The 18,087-nt window shown below is 37.2% G+C and overlaps 2 protein-coding genes across 2 annotated transcripts in view; both read left to right on the forward strand.

The window, feature by feature from the left end:
* The window catches only part of LOC136812361 (uncharacterized), a 36,714-nt gene extending 32,040 nt beyond the window's left edge, over window positions 1-4,674 (forward strand). Inside the window, exons 8-11 of the mRNA XM_067068857.1 lie at window positions 294-457; window positions 731-1,006; window positions 1,819-1,953; window positions 2,720-4,674. Of these exons, the coding sequence (XP_066924958.1) occupies window positions 294-457; window positions 731-1,006; window positions 1,819-1,953; window positions 2,720-3,949 (1,805 nt within the window). The 3' untranslated portion in view covers window positions 3,950-4,674. The remainder of the gene's footprint in view (window positions 1-293; window positions 458-730; window positions 1,007-1,818; window positions 1,954-2,719) is intronic.
* A 1,389-nt stretch (window positions 4,675-6,063) lies between these two features.
* Window positions 6,064-18,043, forward strand: LOC136812413 (uncharacterized). Its single transcript, XM_067068908.1, has 11 exons — window positions 6,064-6,161; window positions 7,218-7,439; window positions 8,119-8,598; window positions 9,804-9,965; window positions 10,307-10,647; window positions 10,956-11,213; window positions 11,955-12,149; window positions 13,241-13,421; window positions 13,882-14,045; window positions 14,849-15,124; window positions 15,637-18,043. The coding sequence occupies exons 2-11, from the start codon at window positions 7,220-7,222 to the stop codon at window positions 16,951-16,953; spliced, it is 3,594 nt and encodes a 1,197-aa protein (XP_066925009.1). The 5' UTR covers window positions 6,064-6,161; window positions 7,218-7,219; the 3' UTR covers window positions 16,954-18,043.
* The last annotated feature ends 44 nt before the right edge of the window (window positions 18,044-18,087 follow it).

Raw genomic sequence — 18,087 nt, forward strand, 5'->3', positions numbered from 1 at the left:
AGAGCTGGTGAACCTCTCTGTGTGTTATTGGCTTTTTGATGCTTACTTGTAGCACCAGATAATTCTCTGGCGTCCATCAGTAACGTAAATAAAGCCTGGAGTATACGGTGACGATGTTGAGAGCTTGTAGTTCTTTTCAAAGTTTTTCCGTCTCAGAGAATTTAGAATAAATTCATTTCTGCTTCAAAATCTCAATACTCTACCCCCACGGTAATCATGCAAAATAAATTTTTTCACACAAGATATTTTTTACATTCATCGTAAATTTAACTATTTCTCTTTTCGCTTTACAGGTTCAGTCGTTGTAGACACAGCGAAGTTTTCTTTCCTGTTGTTCGAATTCTTTGTTCCGTATACAGTTGGATTCTGGATAATCTTTGGAGGACCTGAGAATGCTTCCAAGATGACGAAGAACGACTGGAACCAATTTAATGATTTGACTTTCAGTGTGTTTAGCGTAAGTTTCTCTAAACATTTGTTTTTTGTAAGAACATCCAAAATTTATGAAGCTTAACTTTTTGAGTTTTAAGTCTAAAGATTTTCTTAACATTCTTATTTTCATCATTTTTTGAGCATTTTTGTATATTTCCCTAAGAAATCGGGAGTTTTAGAGTCTACGAAGCCTTAAAATGTTCCTTAACTTGTTCAACAATTGGCCATTGAAGCCTTATATTCCCATATAGTTTGTTCTTGTAAACAACGTGTAACTAATAGAGACTTTTTTTTACAGATGACATTGATGGGTGGTTTTGATTGGGCAGGACTTGTGGCAGTTGACCGTTTGATGGCTCAAATATTATGTGGTTCTTATTTCGCTCTTGCTGGAGTGGTCTGTATGAATCTGTATATCGCTTTGTTATCAGATACATTCGCCCGTGTGTACGCCCAGGCTAAAGCAACAGCTGTCATGCAACAGGCTAAAACCATTATCAAGTTGGAAGGGAAATTGGCCAAGTTTTATCGCTCCAAATACGCACATTATTTCCATAAAGAGTGCTCACCCCAGGTAAATAATTAATATCAAGAGGACATTTTAGGAATATTCTGTTATAATGCCTCCTGTTTCATAGTTTAGGTCTAAACTTATTTCGTTTTTATGATTTTTGTTGGCGAAAAGAACGGTGGGAACTTCCAAACGTTTTCGCCAACAAAAATCATAAAAAAGAAATAAGTTTAGACCTAAATTACCTGTTCTATATACCTTTTTAAAAAGCCACCAGACCATAGATGAAAAATATTCTTTTTTTTCACGCTTAAATAATCTCAGATACATCATATGTATCAAGCTAAGTCTTGAGGAGTTCTCATGATGAAAAATCTATTATTTTCTTAATATAAGAATAAATAACTTTTAACTTGAATATCTCAACTTAAAAAGAGTTAGTCGAAAATCTTCTTAGGTGTTGTCTACAGGACTTTAAAAGCTAAAGATCTCAAATTATCTGATTATCCAGTCACAAAATTACCCTTAAACACACCATTCATATCATTTACTTACCAGTTTCTTTACCAGACTCTTTCATCAATAAGTTACACGATAAAGTTTACTTTGACCCAGGGCCCCCGAGGGCCGAAGTGAGGAAGCAAAGTATTGAAGTATATTGACGTTGACAATGGTTGGGTAGCGGAGAAAAATTCTGAATTGTGAGGGGTTGAAAGAAACATTTTAGGACCCACTTAGAGTCAATTTGAAAATAATTTATGGAGAAAAAAACGAGAGTTTTCAAAATAGCCTAAAAAAGCGAGGGCCCCATGGCCTCCAACGTTGACATGGCCATTTGACCACTTTTCACAAGCTCGTACCTTTTCACCCAATAGGAAGTGTACACTCGTGATGAGTCTCAAAACATCGATGAACACGAGAATGGAATGTTGGAACGCGTGTCACGGCAAATTGTCAACAGGATTGATTCTATGGAAGAAAATGTTATAGGCCAACACAAGAAACTACAGGTATGGTAATGCATGCAAACTTCTCATAATTCAGTGCTTCTACTATACATTTTAGACTTAAAAAGATCTAACATTGCTCTTGATCTTCATCTCGAATCAAAGTCTTTCTACTGACATGAAAGTAGAGCGACCGTAGTACAGTGGTAGAGCATCCGGCTACGGTTCACAATTTGTGGGTTCAACCCCCAGCCGGGTCATACCAAAGATTCCCAAAATGGTACTTGATGCCTCTCTGCTTGATGCTCAGCAACTAAGAGAAGGATCAAGGGTAAGTGGAGAAATCCAGGGAGAAAGAGTGGCGCCCTCCCCTACCTTCGGGTAGATAGCTATCGAAATAGGAGCCTTCGGGTCGCCTCCGACTGCGGTCGCAGACTTACTTACTTAGAGCGTCCGGCTAAGGTACGCATGGGTTTTATGTTCGACCCCGAGCCGAGTCATACCAAAGATCCCAAAATGGTACTCGATGCCTCTCGGCTTGATGCTCAGTGACGGCACATGGTTAGGGAAGAAATCTATGGAAAGGCCTTGCGTCTTATTCTATATTCGGGTAGACAGCTAAAGAAAAGGCAGCTCTCGGGTCGCTCATGACTGTGGTTGCAAATAGTCATCGCATACAGATCAGGAAAAGCGGTTACATCACTGTTTAAGTATTTGAAGGACTGAAATTCTATTCTTTTTTGAACCCTTTTTAGCCTGTCGCGAGTTTCAGAAATATTTATAAAGTAAGAGTCTGATGTTCTAATATATACTACCCTTTCCTTTACAGCTTTATCAACAATCAAACGAGGGAGTATTGAACGCTCCTCCCTTGGACATAGTAGACAATGGAGATGGAGGGAACGACGACGGCTTTGGTGGATCAGGTAGCCTCGGAGGAGGAGGTAGCAGTGGGGATGCAGGCTGTAGAGTGCTGATGAACCGATTCATGGAGATACAGAATCACCAGTATCAAGATGTCAAGGATGAAATGGACGACATCAAGTCTATGCTGAATGATATCTTTTCCATCATTCAAGGAGGGAGCTTCCAACCTCCTAGTGGTAGTCAGTTGGCACTAGGCGGTAGCCAGCAACCTCTTTTAGGGATTCACCCACCAGCACCTCAGCCATCAACCCACCTATTGAAATCAGCATCGCTACCAAGAGGCTCACCACATCCACCACCGATCATGAGACGAAGAGGTTCGGAACCCCCAGCAGAGATATCCTCCCTTCTTAAAAACATCCAAGATCTAGTGAACATCGACCCTGATCAAGAAAATAATCTTACTTCCAAAAGCACCGGTAACCTGCCTGTCCTACCCTCACCTGTTACAGAACATCCCGCTGATGTTCCCTATCCTATGAGGACTGACCAGAACCCCTACCCACCAGGAACCCTCCCACCTATTGATGCCAACAACGTGTATCCACCAGCTCACATCCCAATCGGTCAGCCTCCTCCTGCAATGAACCCGTACCCACCTGTATCAAAATCATACCCTTCTTTGAACAAGACTGCAGCTTACCCTCCAGATACAAGCATGGCTGCTTACCCACCAGGATCAGGGAGTAACCCACCACCCTCACAGAAGACAAGTAGTGCCATCTATCCTCCCTTGACCAATATGGACCGGAAAACATCGTCAAATCAAGAAATCAGTAAAAACAGAGCTAGAAGCCTCCGCCAACAAGAAGCCAATCCTCAATCGAATCGAACGCCCCCGCCAAGCCGTTTTGGGCGTGATTCGTCTGCTCAGAATACACCAGCTTTGAACCGTAACACTTTCAACCAGGAACCAAATAGCGACGGATCAACGGCTTCAACCTTAACTCTCAACACATCACAAAATAACGTCGAAGACAATTTAAATGATTACGATACAGAAATCATGTATCAAAATAGCGCCCCAAATACGCCAGGGCGTAATAATGGGCGGAGAAGGCGTCGAAAACAACATAAGAAACAATCATCTATGGATGGTGGTATACCCATGAATTACACGGAAACCATGTAGAATAATTACAATTGGTTGTACAGTTTTTATACCCAATACATTTACTGCTATTCAATTGGTTTCTGTAAAGAATTTCTTTCTCGGTTGAAAAGCAGTCAACCAGAGGAGAAAATTGTTCGAAGGGTTTCTCAGCTATTTGAAATCGCTTACTCCAAAACAAGATGTGTATAATTTTATAACAAAATTTACAACTATGAAAAAGATATGATGATACGAAAATGCTTAGAATATTCAGCTTACATTTATATTTGAAGGCGAACCACCCATCCGGTTAGCTTGTTTGACAATATTATAATTTGAGCTTGATATCGATTTCCAGCTTCATTAAGTAATAAACAAAAAACACTAAAATATTGGATAAATTCTTGATGGAAAAAATATAGCTGTCATGGTTCAAATTTCTGATTGAAGAGGAGGACTGTAAGGTCTACAGGGCTGAAAAACTCAACTACTTTTACCAAAATAGTTTGAAATAAATGTTATTATGTTTGTTGACAGAAATATGGCATTAACAAAAAGGAATATTATTTAGATTTTAACCCACACAACAATATATTTAAAGAAAATAATTTATTTTTTTCAACATTTATCAACAGGGATGTATAAGAATTTTTTTTTTGTTTTTTGATGACGTTTTTTATTATTGGTATACTTTAAAAATATATATAAGTATTGTATTTTATTTTAAATGATTATTTTTATCTCACACCCCTGTGTCACAGCCCCGTTGGAAAATTTGGCAAAAATGCGCCCCGATGGGAAAGTACCCTGGAATCATTCGAAATTCAATGTATAAAAATTTGTACCCCAAGACCATCCCCACTGGATTTTTTTACCTTGGAACAATAGAATTTCTACCCCCATTGGGATTTCGATAGGAATTTTTATCCCCACTTAGGAAAAAAGTCCCACCAGGGCTGTGAGACAGGGTTGATATCTCATAACAATACCATCAAATGGAGATTTTTTCATATGATAAGCCATGAGGTATAAAAATAATTCGAACGTTTTGAAATGAATCTAAGGTATAGTAGGGTTAAAGTAGCCGTTGTTTTACTAACAGTTTTCTTATTGTTTTGATTTTTCTTACTTAATTGACTTCGCCCTATACGTTTTTCGTAATAAGAACATTCAAAATTTTTGACCTTTTATGACTTTTTGAGTTTCAATCCCTAAAAATTCTCAACATGCTCTTATTTTCACTATTTTGTTGGTATTTTTGCTTATTTTCCTAAGAAATCAGGCGTGTTAGAGTTTTAGAGTCTGCAAAGCATTAAAATATTCTTTGTTCTTATAGAAAAAACATACTTAAGAAATTCGTATCTCTCTGTGTCAGGGCTAAGTGTTTCATCTGTATAACTATTAATTTCAATTATCTTGCTGGAAAAATGCATTGAAAAACAATTTGTTAGACAGATGCATTTGTTACCAACTACCATTACATATTGTATCAAGGCCACTTAAACACCCTAAATTACAAAATGCCAGGATTCTTAGCTTTATTGTTTCATCGTCTTGTAAATCGATTTCGCAAAAGTTAGAATCCAAAAACTTAGAGGATTAATTGTGTTTCACGTGAAACACGTTTCTTTTGTAAGAACAAACTATATAAGAACATAAGGCTTCGATGACCCAAATATTAAGAACAAGTTAAGAACAAAAAAATACTCATAAAATGGGGAAAATAAGAACATTTTCAGGCTTAAAACTTAAAAATTTAAGAATATCCGAAGACTTTAAAAATGTTGGCTGTTCTTATAACTACAAATGTGTTTTTTAATTATTTTTTTTTTTTTTTCTTTTTTCAGCCTTTTTATATTCTCTCGCCAAAAAAACAATATTGGATTAAACAGTTACCTGGTTGGAAAGCTCATAGATATCACTTTGAAAAGCTTCAAGAATTTATAGATTGTTCTTTCAACCCACTCAAGGAACTTAATGGACACCCTCCATGCAAAGTAAGATGCATTCTGATCAGATGTTCTTTCCAAAAGTCCTGCTAATTTTTAAGAAGATTACTAGCTGAGAATAAAATTAACATGACGTTTTGTTTTTCCGAAAACCATTTCTTTTGACTGTATCCTTTATTTTTATTTTTTACGTATATCAATCAAATGGTTTCGTCAAACCACTTAATCAAGTTGCTGAGTGAAGGTTGAGTCATGGCTGACTGGTTTAAATAATCCAAGATTTTTTGGTCGCATCTTTAAAGGTAAATTTTCATAACTTCTTTGTTGTCTTTATTGAAAATATTTCCACCACAATCGATTATGCAAAGCTCGTCACTTAGTGGTTTTGAGCACTCTGGTGACAATAGCAGTCTATGCTCGCTTACCCAAGCCGCACTGATGAGTCCTGGGAAGGACTAGTCTGAATCGCAGACCTCTACAAAACCCCAGGTAGTATAGGAGCACGAATCCATTAGTGGATGCCAGCAGCCTAGGGAAGGACGAAACACGTGTCTACTACGTCTATGGATAGATATTTTAAGAGTATATAAAGTTAATGAGCCCTCCCAAGTGGTTTTCATGATGGTGTGATAGGGACTTTTTTCTAGCGTGATTACGTGAATTTTCTTTCTTGATTGCATGATCAGAGGTCAAAGCGTGATCGTGATTTGAAAGATTTTCGAGCTGTGATACGTGATTTGGACTTTTTCACAGGGATGCGTGATCATCCAAGATTTTTGCTGATTTTCGTGATCGTGATTGAAGACAAAAAATTGCGTAATATCGTGATCAGACTTATCGCTGGGGGGCCTCTTTAGTCATAATATAGTTGTGCAAGTTGCTCTGGGTGTGAAGTTAACGCGACCTTAGCTCGGTTTATTTGATGTAACTTTCTGATAAAATTTCTCTTTGAAATAACCAGTTATGTCAAAGTAACCCAACTGGCTCGACATTATCATAACAATGTCTATGTGACGCGTCCTTAACGTTCATATAACGTTAGATGAACGTTGAAACAACGTTCCAGTTGGTCTGGACACATAACCAGATGAAAAATTGACAAGTTAAGGAGATATTGTTAACAGTTTATATGCGGATTATCTTTGGAAAAGGTCATGGAATGTATTTGACGAACCAAATGGACTTTAGAAACGGTCTAGCTAAAATATTTAAGAAGTTACTGTACCTATGTTTTTTTTTTCAGTCAGTTGTCAAATTATTGAAGGGTATTTGATAGCTAAACCACGCCTTAATTTTAGATTGTTAACTTGATTTTGTTGACGGTGTTTCATTATTTCTAATGTTCCCTTTTTTTATAGAAATGGCGCGTAATAGCCATTCAAAAGAAAAGTCTTTTGGCTATGGTTTGCAACCACCACCAATCATGGGTACAACCGATGACTTTGACAAACAAAGCATAATCGATCAATTAAGGAGGTCGATGGTGACGTCAGAAGATACAGGTGGTGGAGGATTGAAATATCGAAATTATTCGTCGAAAAGACGTATTGAAAAAGATAAAACTGATTATTACCGAAAAGGTTTGTCTATACATTAGCGAGTTCCACTTTGATGATTTTCATAAAATAGAATAAGCCTTTCAAGTGTTTTGACGCAAATTCGAGTTTTTCAATACTACATGAGCTTCGAATGTTTAAAGTGACGTCAAAAAATTGAATGTTTGGAGCCCAAGAATCTGGGCTCAAAACATTCAAAAAAGTTGCAAAGTGGAATAGACGTTACAGCGTAGAAAAAATGCCGCGACGTCTAGTATAGGCTAACTGTACATTGGCTTTCTATTTCACACGAATCTCCCATCAGGGAATCATCAGCCATTTGGGGGAAATGTATGTATGGAAACTTGTGATGAGTTGGAATCATCTATAGTGTGCACTCTATTTTGTTTACACGTGAAAACCACTCCCAAGAGAGTTATTGTAATAAGGCTGACAGGGTTTCTACATTGTAGCAAAAAAAACGCACATTAAAAGCCATGGATCATAGTTTGTTTAAATCGATCGTCAATCTTTTTCCATAAGGAAATTTCCCTCCGATGGCTGATAATGGAAGGTTCACTTAAAATAAGAAAGTCAGTGTTCAGGAAATTCCCGATCGTGAAACTATCATTCTACCTTATATGATTTCCAAACAGATCCACTACGGGTCAGATTTAATTTACTTTAACTTCACGTCAAACCAATTCCTCTCTTGTTATTTCAGGTCCTGCACCAATTGAGGACTCAGACGCTTTAACAAAATCGACCTTGAAAGCGACTTACGGGACTTTAGATTCTGATGTTGAGGATCTAGATTTCGAAGAAGTCAGACACCAAAACTCCAAGAATAATTATTATAATAAGCTAAGGATAACTACTAATGAAAGAGGGGACAATTTGGCGAGTTGTCGAGCTTTGATCGTTTATTTTTCTAAACTCGCCAAAAGTAAGGATGAAGAAGAGCTCATAGATTTAAATTTCGTTGAGTCGCTTTTGGATAATGGGGCAGATATCAACTTCCCTGACAAACACGGTCAAACAGCTTTACATGAAATAGCGAGAGGTTGGCATCCAGACGTAGCCCGCTTTGCAATCGAGCATGGAGCTGATTTGAATAAATGTGATTCATTTGGGCGGACGCCCCTTCATTTGGCGGCAGCCGTTGATTATGACGACATGGTTCAATTTTTAGTTGACAATGGAGGTATGCAACGATTTTCCATTATTTTAATCTTTACCATATGTCTTTCATTGAAATAGGTTGCCACACTCCACCATTGAAAATGGATGACAACGAACCCCGGGGGGGGGGGGTACTAGGGTTGCGAGCTGACGGGGGGTGCTGCCCGACTTTCGAACTTTGGACCCTTACCGGGACTAAAAAAGAGAAAACAAAGGAACATTTTGGGAATTTTACGATCCTTAGCGGGACAAATTTGACCAAATTTCGATCTTTCAGGAGGTAAAAAGTCGAAATTTTCCTATTTTCCCGACCTTTAGTGGGACTGAAATTTGATTTTCTGATTTTTCCAACTCTTAGCAGGACTTTGGAAGTCCAAAAAAGGTACCCTTAAGGGCGGCACATACCGTACCCTCCATTTGCCTAAGTACCCCACCCCCTCCCCCGGGCAACGAACATGAAGTACCTTAAGTTAAAAAATGGATGACTACATTACTAACCTTAGCATGAGTTATCACAGGCATAACATTTTAAATAAATTACCAAATTCCTATAGTTAATAACAAATTACCACATCCTTAACATTTTGCAAATATATGATATTGAAATTTGAGACACTTATTGCTGAAAATGACTTTCCACATACCTGACATTGAAAATGATATAGCACATCCCTACTAATGAAACAATTCAAACATCTCTAATTTTGAAAAACGTTACTACGTACAAACACCTGAAAACGTTTTACCACAAACATAATCATCAATGAACATGAACCAGCATATTCCAAAAATCAAAAATGAATTACCACAGTCCCAACTTCGAAAATGAATTACCACAACCCTAACTTTGAAAATGAAATACCACAGTCCTAACTTTGAAAATAGATTACCACAGCCTTAACTTTGAAAATGAATTATCACAGTCCTAACTTTGAAAATAGATTATCACATTGTTAACTTTGATAATGAATTACCACAACCCTAACTTTGAAAATTAATTACCACAACCCTAACTTTGAAAATTAATTACCACAGTCCTAACTTTAATAATAGATTACCACATTGTTAACTTTGAAATGAATTACCATAGCCCTAACTTTGAAAATGAATTACCACATTGTTAACTTTGAAAATGAATCACCACATACATAATACTAAAGAATACATTTTCAATCAATTCATTGTGTCAAATTCCCATAAACCTTCCTTTTACTTTTCATTCCATAGCTGATCTTGGTGCAAAGACATACGGCGAAGAGCAAACAGCAATGCATTATGCAGCCAAGAACAATGCAGCTTCTTCAATCAAAGTCATGTTGAGATTGGGAGCAGCTATCAATGATCGAGATTATAAAAAGAGAACACCCCTCTTCGTTGCAGCTGAGACTGGTAAACAGTTTTTTTTGTAATTATGTCGACTCTCTACGGCCAACAATTTTCTACGAATTAGAGAAATATTCGAATTACAGAGAGTAATTTAAACCACTTTTCAGCTGAGACGACCTATTTTTTAGTTCGAATTGCAGAAAGATTCGAATAAAAGAGCTTCGAATTAGAGAGAGTCGACTGTATTGCATTTCCATGCGCAGAGACGAGTTGCATCCATTTAAGAAATTGTGTTTTTATATATATAATTAGTGCTGAGAAGTACTACCTACGTCATCTTTCCGAAAGCTACATTTACATTGCACCTTGTTTTATTACTGATCTAACATTTTTATTTTTTATAGCAAGAACCGATGCCGCCCGGTTCCTTATTGAGAATGGGGCGCCTGCAGGGGTGTACGACTCGTCTGGAACACCATGTCTTTCCCTTATGATTGAAAAAATGCCTAATATTGCAATTGAGGCTGTCGAACAATTTCATCTCCTGGATTTGGCGTTTCGAAAACATTATTATTACCTCAGTTACCTGGAACCAGATCCTCACTACATGGTGGATTACATTCCGGAGTCGAAGCGTGAACGCAAGGAGCAGAGAGAGCGACGAAAAGCTGAAGAGAAACTGATCAAAGATACTGGACAATCTATTATCAAGAAAGAAAAATCGTACGCTAAGACTCCTCTAGAGGTAATATAATTAGTTTTGTTTGGATTTGAAGAACTTCTCTTTTACTACACAGTATGCTATCATATAAAATATTGTAAAAGTGCTCTCGAAATATTTATATTGGTGCACGCAATATATTGACAGCTCGATTTGCAATATTCCAACAATATGAGGGGGTTGTTTACAGAAAGTACTTTTTTTCATAATTCGTCTTACTTTTTCATTATATCAATGCTTATAAAAAATTGACTGATGTAGCTTTTCTACTAGCAAATCTGTGGATCTGGCTCCCTTGAACTTCTTTTATAATTATTTTCTCATTTTAACAGGTTATTGTTCAATACGATCAACTTGATATTATCATGCATCCCGTTTTCCAACGTTTGTTACACGTCAAATGGAACTTGTTTGGCAAACGAGGCTCAGCAAAGATGTTGGCGTTGAATCTGTTGGATACGTTGATTTGGACCATCTTGGGGATTCTTTTGCCAAGAGACCATCAATATTATTATCCATTTGCAGACAACTGGTGGCGATTGGCTTTGGAATTATTTGGGGTTTTGATGACTGTATATTTTATTGTGATGGTAAGGTATTTTTATCATTCATCCAAATATCCATGTACCGAGTATTGAAAACAAATTACTACATTCCTAATCACTGAAAATTGATTTCCACATTCTTAACGCCCTAAAAAATACCCTATCACCTAAAAATATATGCGCAACAATGAAAATGAATTACCACATCCTTAGCATTGAAAATATTTTACCACAACTCTAACATCGAAAGTCAAGTCCTAAATACCTAACACCTGAAAATGAATTACCACATCCCTGATATTGAAAATGATTTACCACACCCCTAATATTGAAAGTCAAGTCCTAAATACCTAACACCTGAAAATAAATTACATCATCCCTAGCATTAAAATTGCTTTCCATATTCCTAATATAGGAATTGTCACAACCCTAATTTTCAAAATGATTTACCACTTCTCTAACTTGAAAATGACTTACCTAAGCATAAACTACCATATACCTGACTTTGAGAAATGTTTTACCACATCCCCAACATCGAAAGTTAAGTTCTAAATACCTAACACTTGAAAAAATCACCATATCCTTGTCGACATTGAGAATGATATACAACACTCCTTGCATTTAAAATGAATCACCCAATGCACAATTACTACACACGTTGTTCATTTGAAATTGTTTTTATTAGTGTTTTTCTTAAGGTGATAAAAGCAACACTATTATTGAGCCAAAATATTCTACCATTCAAAGTCCCCTATTATTCTACCATTCATTTCCTCGAACACGTAGGAGCTAACTGAGGTTCGGAATAATGAAAAGAAGCATAATCATTGGCGCCAATGGAGAACACGACACATGGAAAAAGATTTGGAATATTGTCATCCACGTTGGCCTGAAGAAAGACAATATTTGACTTCAGAGCTTCTTCAAATTCGTGGATATCAAAGAACTTATTTCAGAGATCCTTGGAATATTATCGAGTGGGTAAGTCAAGAATCTTTTAGGTTTCAAAGTATCAAGGTCCATCACAACTGGCTTGTTGACCAGAAATTTTCTTTCCCCACTGGAATTATTCCCACTGGAATAATAGAAGTTTTCCCCACTGAGAGAAAAGTTCAACTGGGGCACTGAGACAGGGGTGTATCATTTTGTTCAGAGAGCATCGCCGAAAATTCTTTTATTTTCACTTTACTTTTTTTCTCTTACCACGTATTTGATATGGCAATTTATTGAACAGTCTGCTTTAAGAGTCAGTGATCTCAGAGGGTTTCGAAACCATCAACAGATCTTAACAATCTTGTACCCAGAGCCATTTGCACCACTTGTCGACTTTACTGATGAACGGGATACAATCTTTCGTGGATGCTTTCAAAATCATAAAAAAGCGACTGGGTTACTAAGGGACTGGGTATATTAGCTCAACACATTCACTGCACAGTACGAGTATTCATGATATGCACCACTGCAATGTCTTACTGTGATGTCTTCTAACATTACATCACGGACCCAGTAGCTGATTGGCTGTACACGCTGTTTTTTTATAAGAATACACTTTATAAGAATGTCCATGATGAAAATGGCCAGAAAATGAAGAATATACTAAGAATATCACCATCATAGAATTTTGCTACTCAAGCTAAGAATGCCATTTTTAGACCATTTTTTAGTCAATTAGGATCCTAACCTAAGGATGCTGTAAGGATATTTTAGGATGATTTTCCCAAAAAAGTTAAGAATATCCATGATGAAATGGATTTACACCATTCTTATAAAAAAAAGCGTGTAGGTGACGTAAAATCAATCAATACGCTACTTGCAACCAATCAGCTGTTGCATCCGTGGAAGACATTGCAATGATGCATATCATAAATACTCGTAGAAGACGGGTTAGAATACCGGTAGAGCTGTAATTTTGTATAAATGTCAATTATGCGTCGATTGGTATACAATTAGAAGGAATTTGAAGCAAGACTCAGGTCACGGGAGCCTCAGAAAGTCAAACTTTCGATAAAATTCTAAGAGGTTGAATTTCTTATTTCTGTGTTATCGCAAATAATGTTTTTCTTTGTTTATAGATTTCATACTCTGTTGTCTTAACGCTAATCTTCACACGTATTCTGGCTGTTGCTACAAGTAATATGGCCATCGCAGAATTCCATCCTAAAGTTTATGCGTTGGGTTTGATTGTAATTTGGTTGCGTTTCATGAGATCGTGTCGTGTGTTTCAAACGCTTGGTCCTTTCATTGCTATTTTGGGTAAGTTGTTATTTTTAAAGGTGGAGTTATTTCACAACAAAAGTCTTAATGAAGCATTTCTACCTCAACATTCTCAATAGCTTGAACTGCTTTGACCACTGTATAGATATTCATTGCTATCCTTGGTAAGCTATATAGTTTAAAAGTTTAGAATTTGCTTTAAGTAACTATTGCTTCTACTCTGTTGATTAGTAGAAAGGATTCGATCACAGATTCGCACCTCACTGGACTGTGCTCGAATCCCAAGCACTTCCAAAGAGTGTTAGGGAATCACTACTTTTAGCTATAACTTTTATGAAAACTAGCTTTCTTATCTTAAAAAAAGACCATCAGAATCCGCTGATTTGTTGGAGATAATTATATCTCCGAAAATGATTCTCAAAAGAGTTTTTCTGATTGATGTTGTTCTTTGTACTAAAATATCTAGCCATTGTAATTCCTATACCTTTTTATTCACCAGGCTCAGTCGTTGTGGACACAGCCAAATTTTCATTTTTGTTGTTCGAGTTTTTCATCCCTTACACCGTTGGATTCTGGATAATCTTTGGAGGACCTGAAAATGCTTCCAAGATGATCAAAAACGACTGGGAGAATTTCAATGACCTGACCTTCAGTGTTTTTGGGGTGAGTTTGTGTTGTTAATTCTTTGTTTGGATTTTTCTAGATGTGAGGTCACGTTGAAATTTGTAATTCGATTGCTAATGAAAGGACCTTTAAAATCCGGAGCTTGTTCAACTATTTATGCCATAAAATTTTTTTCTAAAGTTCGTCTCACTTTCTATACCCTATTCTCACAGATCCAATGGGACCCCTTCCCACTGGAAAAATTGACCAAAACATCGTCCCCGGTAGAAATTCATTCTCCAATTTTTGTCCCCACTGACAATTATCAAATAAACCAATTCTCACTGCAAAGTATTATGCAATTTTTTCATCCCACTGAATTTTCTGATTCGATAACAAAAGATAAGAAATCCCCAGTCATAAAAAATATAGGAATGTCAATCCCCATCGAGTTTCAGTCCGTTATTTTTTTCCCCACTGGCTGAAAAGATCCTACCGGTTCTGTGAGAAGAGGGTGTCTTTTTTAACAATTTCTCAGCACCCATTTTAATTTATGGCATTTTAAAAAACTATTCACCGTTGGAAAGATATTTAAAAGAAGAGTAATCTAAAAGATAAGAGATATTTGAGATGTTGAAAAAGAAGAAGAAACCAAACACAAATTGAACAAAATTTGAAATCAGTAAGGTTAAAAGATTCTAAAGATTATCTATCTATCTATTAGATTATTCTCCTTGGAAATATCTTTCCAACATGGTGTATAGCTTTTCAATATAGCATAAATTCGTGGTGTGAAATGGTTAAAAAAGTGTTCATATTTTGAAACAGACTTCAGTACTTCAAAATATTCTTTCTTGATTTAGATGACTCTAATGGATAACTATGATTTCAATGGATTGGTTGCAGTTGATCGTTTGATGGCTCAAATCTTATGTGGAAGTTATTTAGCACTAGCCGGAGTGGTCTGCTTAAACATGTACATCGCCCTGCTATCAGATACATTCGCTCGTGTTTACTCCCAGGCTAAAGCAACAGCTGTCATGCAACAGGCTAAGACAATAATTGCGCTGGAAGGAAAACTTAATAAATTTCACAAATCGAAATATGCTCATTACATGCTTCGAGAGTGCTCGCCTCAGGTTAGTTTAACACTTAATCCGGAAAGATTTCGCTACAACTGGGGAGGGGGTACTGGATTTGCGAGGTAACAGATATGTCCGACCCAAAGTTCAAAAATCGACTCTTTGAGAGAACGAATTTGGACGGTTTTGTGATCCTTTGAGAGGTTTTTTTTCCTCCAATTTTTAGCCCAAAATTACAAGATTCCATGACCCTTTGAGGGTAGATTTTTCGATATTTCGTAATTTTGGGATCCTTTTAGAGATTTTATTGATAATCTATCGTTTTTGTACCCCTTTGAGAGACTTTCGTGGGCTTACAAAAGGAAACCTTATGGCTCGCTAAACTCACGTTTTCTGTATCTGTATCAAATGATGATTGAAAAAAAAGGTTTGCATATAAAAGTTGTTATCGATTACCCAGATGAAAATGAGCGAATAATACGAAGACGGGTTAAAAAAAGTGGATCTAACTGTTAGAATCCTTATATTATTCTATTCTAAGTAAAGCTCTGGATCTTCTTTTTACACAGGAAGTATACACGCGTGATGAATCAAGCGAAGATGGCAGCTATGAAGGAGAGCAATTTGATCGCATCGGGCGCCAAATTGCAAAACGAATCGACACCTTGGAGGAGAACATCATTCTGCGATACAACCGTAACAGCGGTAGAAAACAAAAAAGCAGTGACAATCAAAACAACAAAACAGAATCTGGTCAAAAGAAGAATTTCCCGAACCGCCTTTCTTATTCTTCTTTCATGGATGGCGACAACTCAAGTAATGACAGCGATGGCGGACCGCCCCCTTTCGGAGAGGCGGTTGGTAGAGGTTCATCGGGTTGTAAACAACAGATCAAAAAAGTAGCAGAATTCCAACGGGAACAATTTAATGACCTACAAGATGAGATTGCCAATATCAGATCAATTTTATCGAATATTTCTTCGTTATTGTTAGCACAGCAAGGGGATAACCAAGCAGTGGTTGCTTTACCAAAATTGAATGCAGCCCCTTCAGAATTTGCCTATCCACCGCCAGATGCTCCCTTTACCCCATCTGCTATTGGCTACCCACCACCAGAAGCCCCTTTTACTCCATCTGCTATCGGCTACCCACCCCCTGCTACCTCCTTTTCGAAGTCTCCTGCCCTCTATCCACCAACTGTTGACGATAACAACAACTCAATATTTGAGTCACAGTCAACCCTGGTCGAATCGCCTACTCAAGCGGTGACCCCACCTCCAGAGATAGCTGACATTATCAATTCAGTAGGCTCCCTCATGAATGCTGATCAAACAGAAACCAACCAGTTTACTCACAAGAAGACCCCTCCCTCCAGTGACGGGACAGCCACTCCAGTCATGAAACCGAAAACAAATCCTCGTCCTGTACCTACTCCTCGAGGCAGAACACAGAGCAATGGAACCCATCCACCACGACCTTCCCCAAGTCTTGCTCGATCCATCTCAACCAACAGCCCTCTCTACCCACCTTTGGTTGAAGACCAAGATTTCGGCTTCCCGCCACCTTCGATCAACGTATCCACCCCTGTTATCAACAAGAAACGCTTCAACGAAAGCTTTGATGAAGACCTTCGAAGCCAAACCCTACCTTTGATTGATCGCTCGAAAGGCCCCAATAGAAGTAAATCTGTATCCAACGTTGCTGTTATGGATTCTCCTCTCCTTGATGCTGATGATGCATCGGGATATCAATCTCTACCAAGATCATCAAGTGGACGAAGGCGGAGACGAAAGAAAACGCCTTCACCTCACCCAAATAAAAATGATTATCAATTGTTCTCAAATGGAAATGGATCAGTCATGTCAAAATCAACTGAAATGCTTTGAAAATATAACGATAAAAAGACGATAACGATAAAAATTTGACGTTTAAACGACTTCGAGTTCGTTGTGTCGTGAAAAAGATAATTTAGTATGTTGTCCAAAATTTGACCAATAACCCCTCTTCTCACAGACCCGGAAAGATTTTTCCAGCCAGTCGGGGTAAAAATTAATAGACTGAGAGTTGATGAGGATTGATAGTCCCATGTTTTTTATGGTATAGGATTTGAATTCCATTTTTTCAAGTCAGAGAATAGACCTTTTCATAAATTACGTCACAAACATCAATTGCCTCGTTTCAAAATTATTGCCATGGTGATTAACTCCCAGCGGATTTTATTAAAGCTACTTTTTATTTATAGAAAAATCATTTAATGTCTCAAGGGACATAGTCACCATGGTAATTGTTTGAATACAAGGCAAGTGATGTTCGTGACGTAATTTATTAAAAGGCCTATTCAGTGGGGATGGAAATAATGGCATAATATTTTACATTGAGGATTTGCTTATCTGATTATTTTCATCGGGGACAAAAATTGAAGTATAATTTCAGCTAGGGACGAGAAGGGGGTGTAATCACGAGATATTGGCTTTCTTGAATGCTGGATCATTGGTGGTAATGTTCGAGTTTGTGGGACTGTTACATATTTCGTTAACAACAATACGATATAAAGATGTGTTCCAAAATAGTCGCACTAAAGCTTTTTTCACATGTACGTAAAATCTTACTTTAGACCTTACGAAAAATCATTCGTAAGGCTGTCTTTTGGGAATTTCCCCGACATTATGTAGAGTTTTTGTTGATTAAGAGGGACTTTTCCTTCCGTTCAAAACTTTTTGAACGTAAGCAAACTCTAAGGCCTTAAAATACTACGTAAGCTTAGAGAAATTCCACACTCTTCAAGGTCTTAAGTAAAATTTTACGTACATGTGAAAAAAGCTTAAAGACAATATTGATATACATAGTGTCCTAGAAAACTAGACTCTGAAGGAGTATTTAAGCACATTTTAAGACACATTTAACTCTTAGAAAAGGAGAAACATTTTTAAAGGGCGTTTTATTTAAATCCTTATTACTAGCTTATATGAATGCACTCAGATGCACTATAAAAATATAATAATTAACTGAGAATAAGATGG

This window comes from Clytia hemisphaerica, unplaced genomic scaffold (genome assembly GCF_902728285.1).
Source record: "Clytia hemisphaerica strain Z4C2 unplaced genomic scaffold, Clytia hemisphaerica genome assembly, whole genome shotgun sequence".
Lineage (NCBI taxonomy): Eukaryota > Metazoa > Cnidaria > Hydrozoa > Leptothecata > Clytiidae > Clytia > Clytia hemisphaerica.

Coding starts and splice junctions, on each gene's coding strand:
- LOC136812413 (XM_067068908.1), top strand. CDS start 7,220: ATGGCGCGTAATAGCCATTCAAAAGAAAAGTCTTTTGGCTATGGTTTG. Junction 11,214..11,954: donor CTGTATATTTTATTGTGATG/GTAAGGTATTTT, acceptor TCGAACACGTAG/GAGCTAACTGAGGTTCGGAA. Junction 13,422..13,881: donor TCCTTTCATTGCTATTTTGG/GTAAGTTGTTAT, acceptor TTTATTCACCAG/GCTCAGTCGTTGTGGACACA.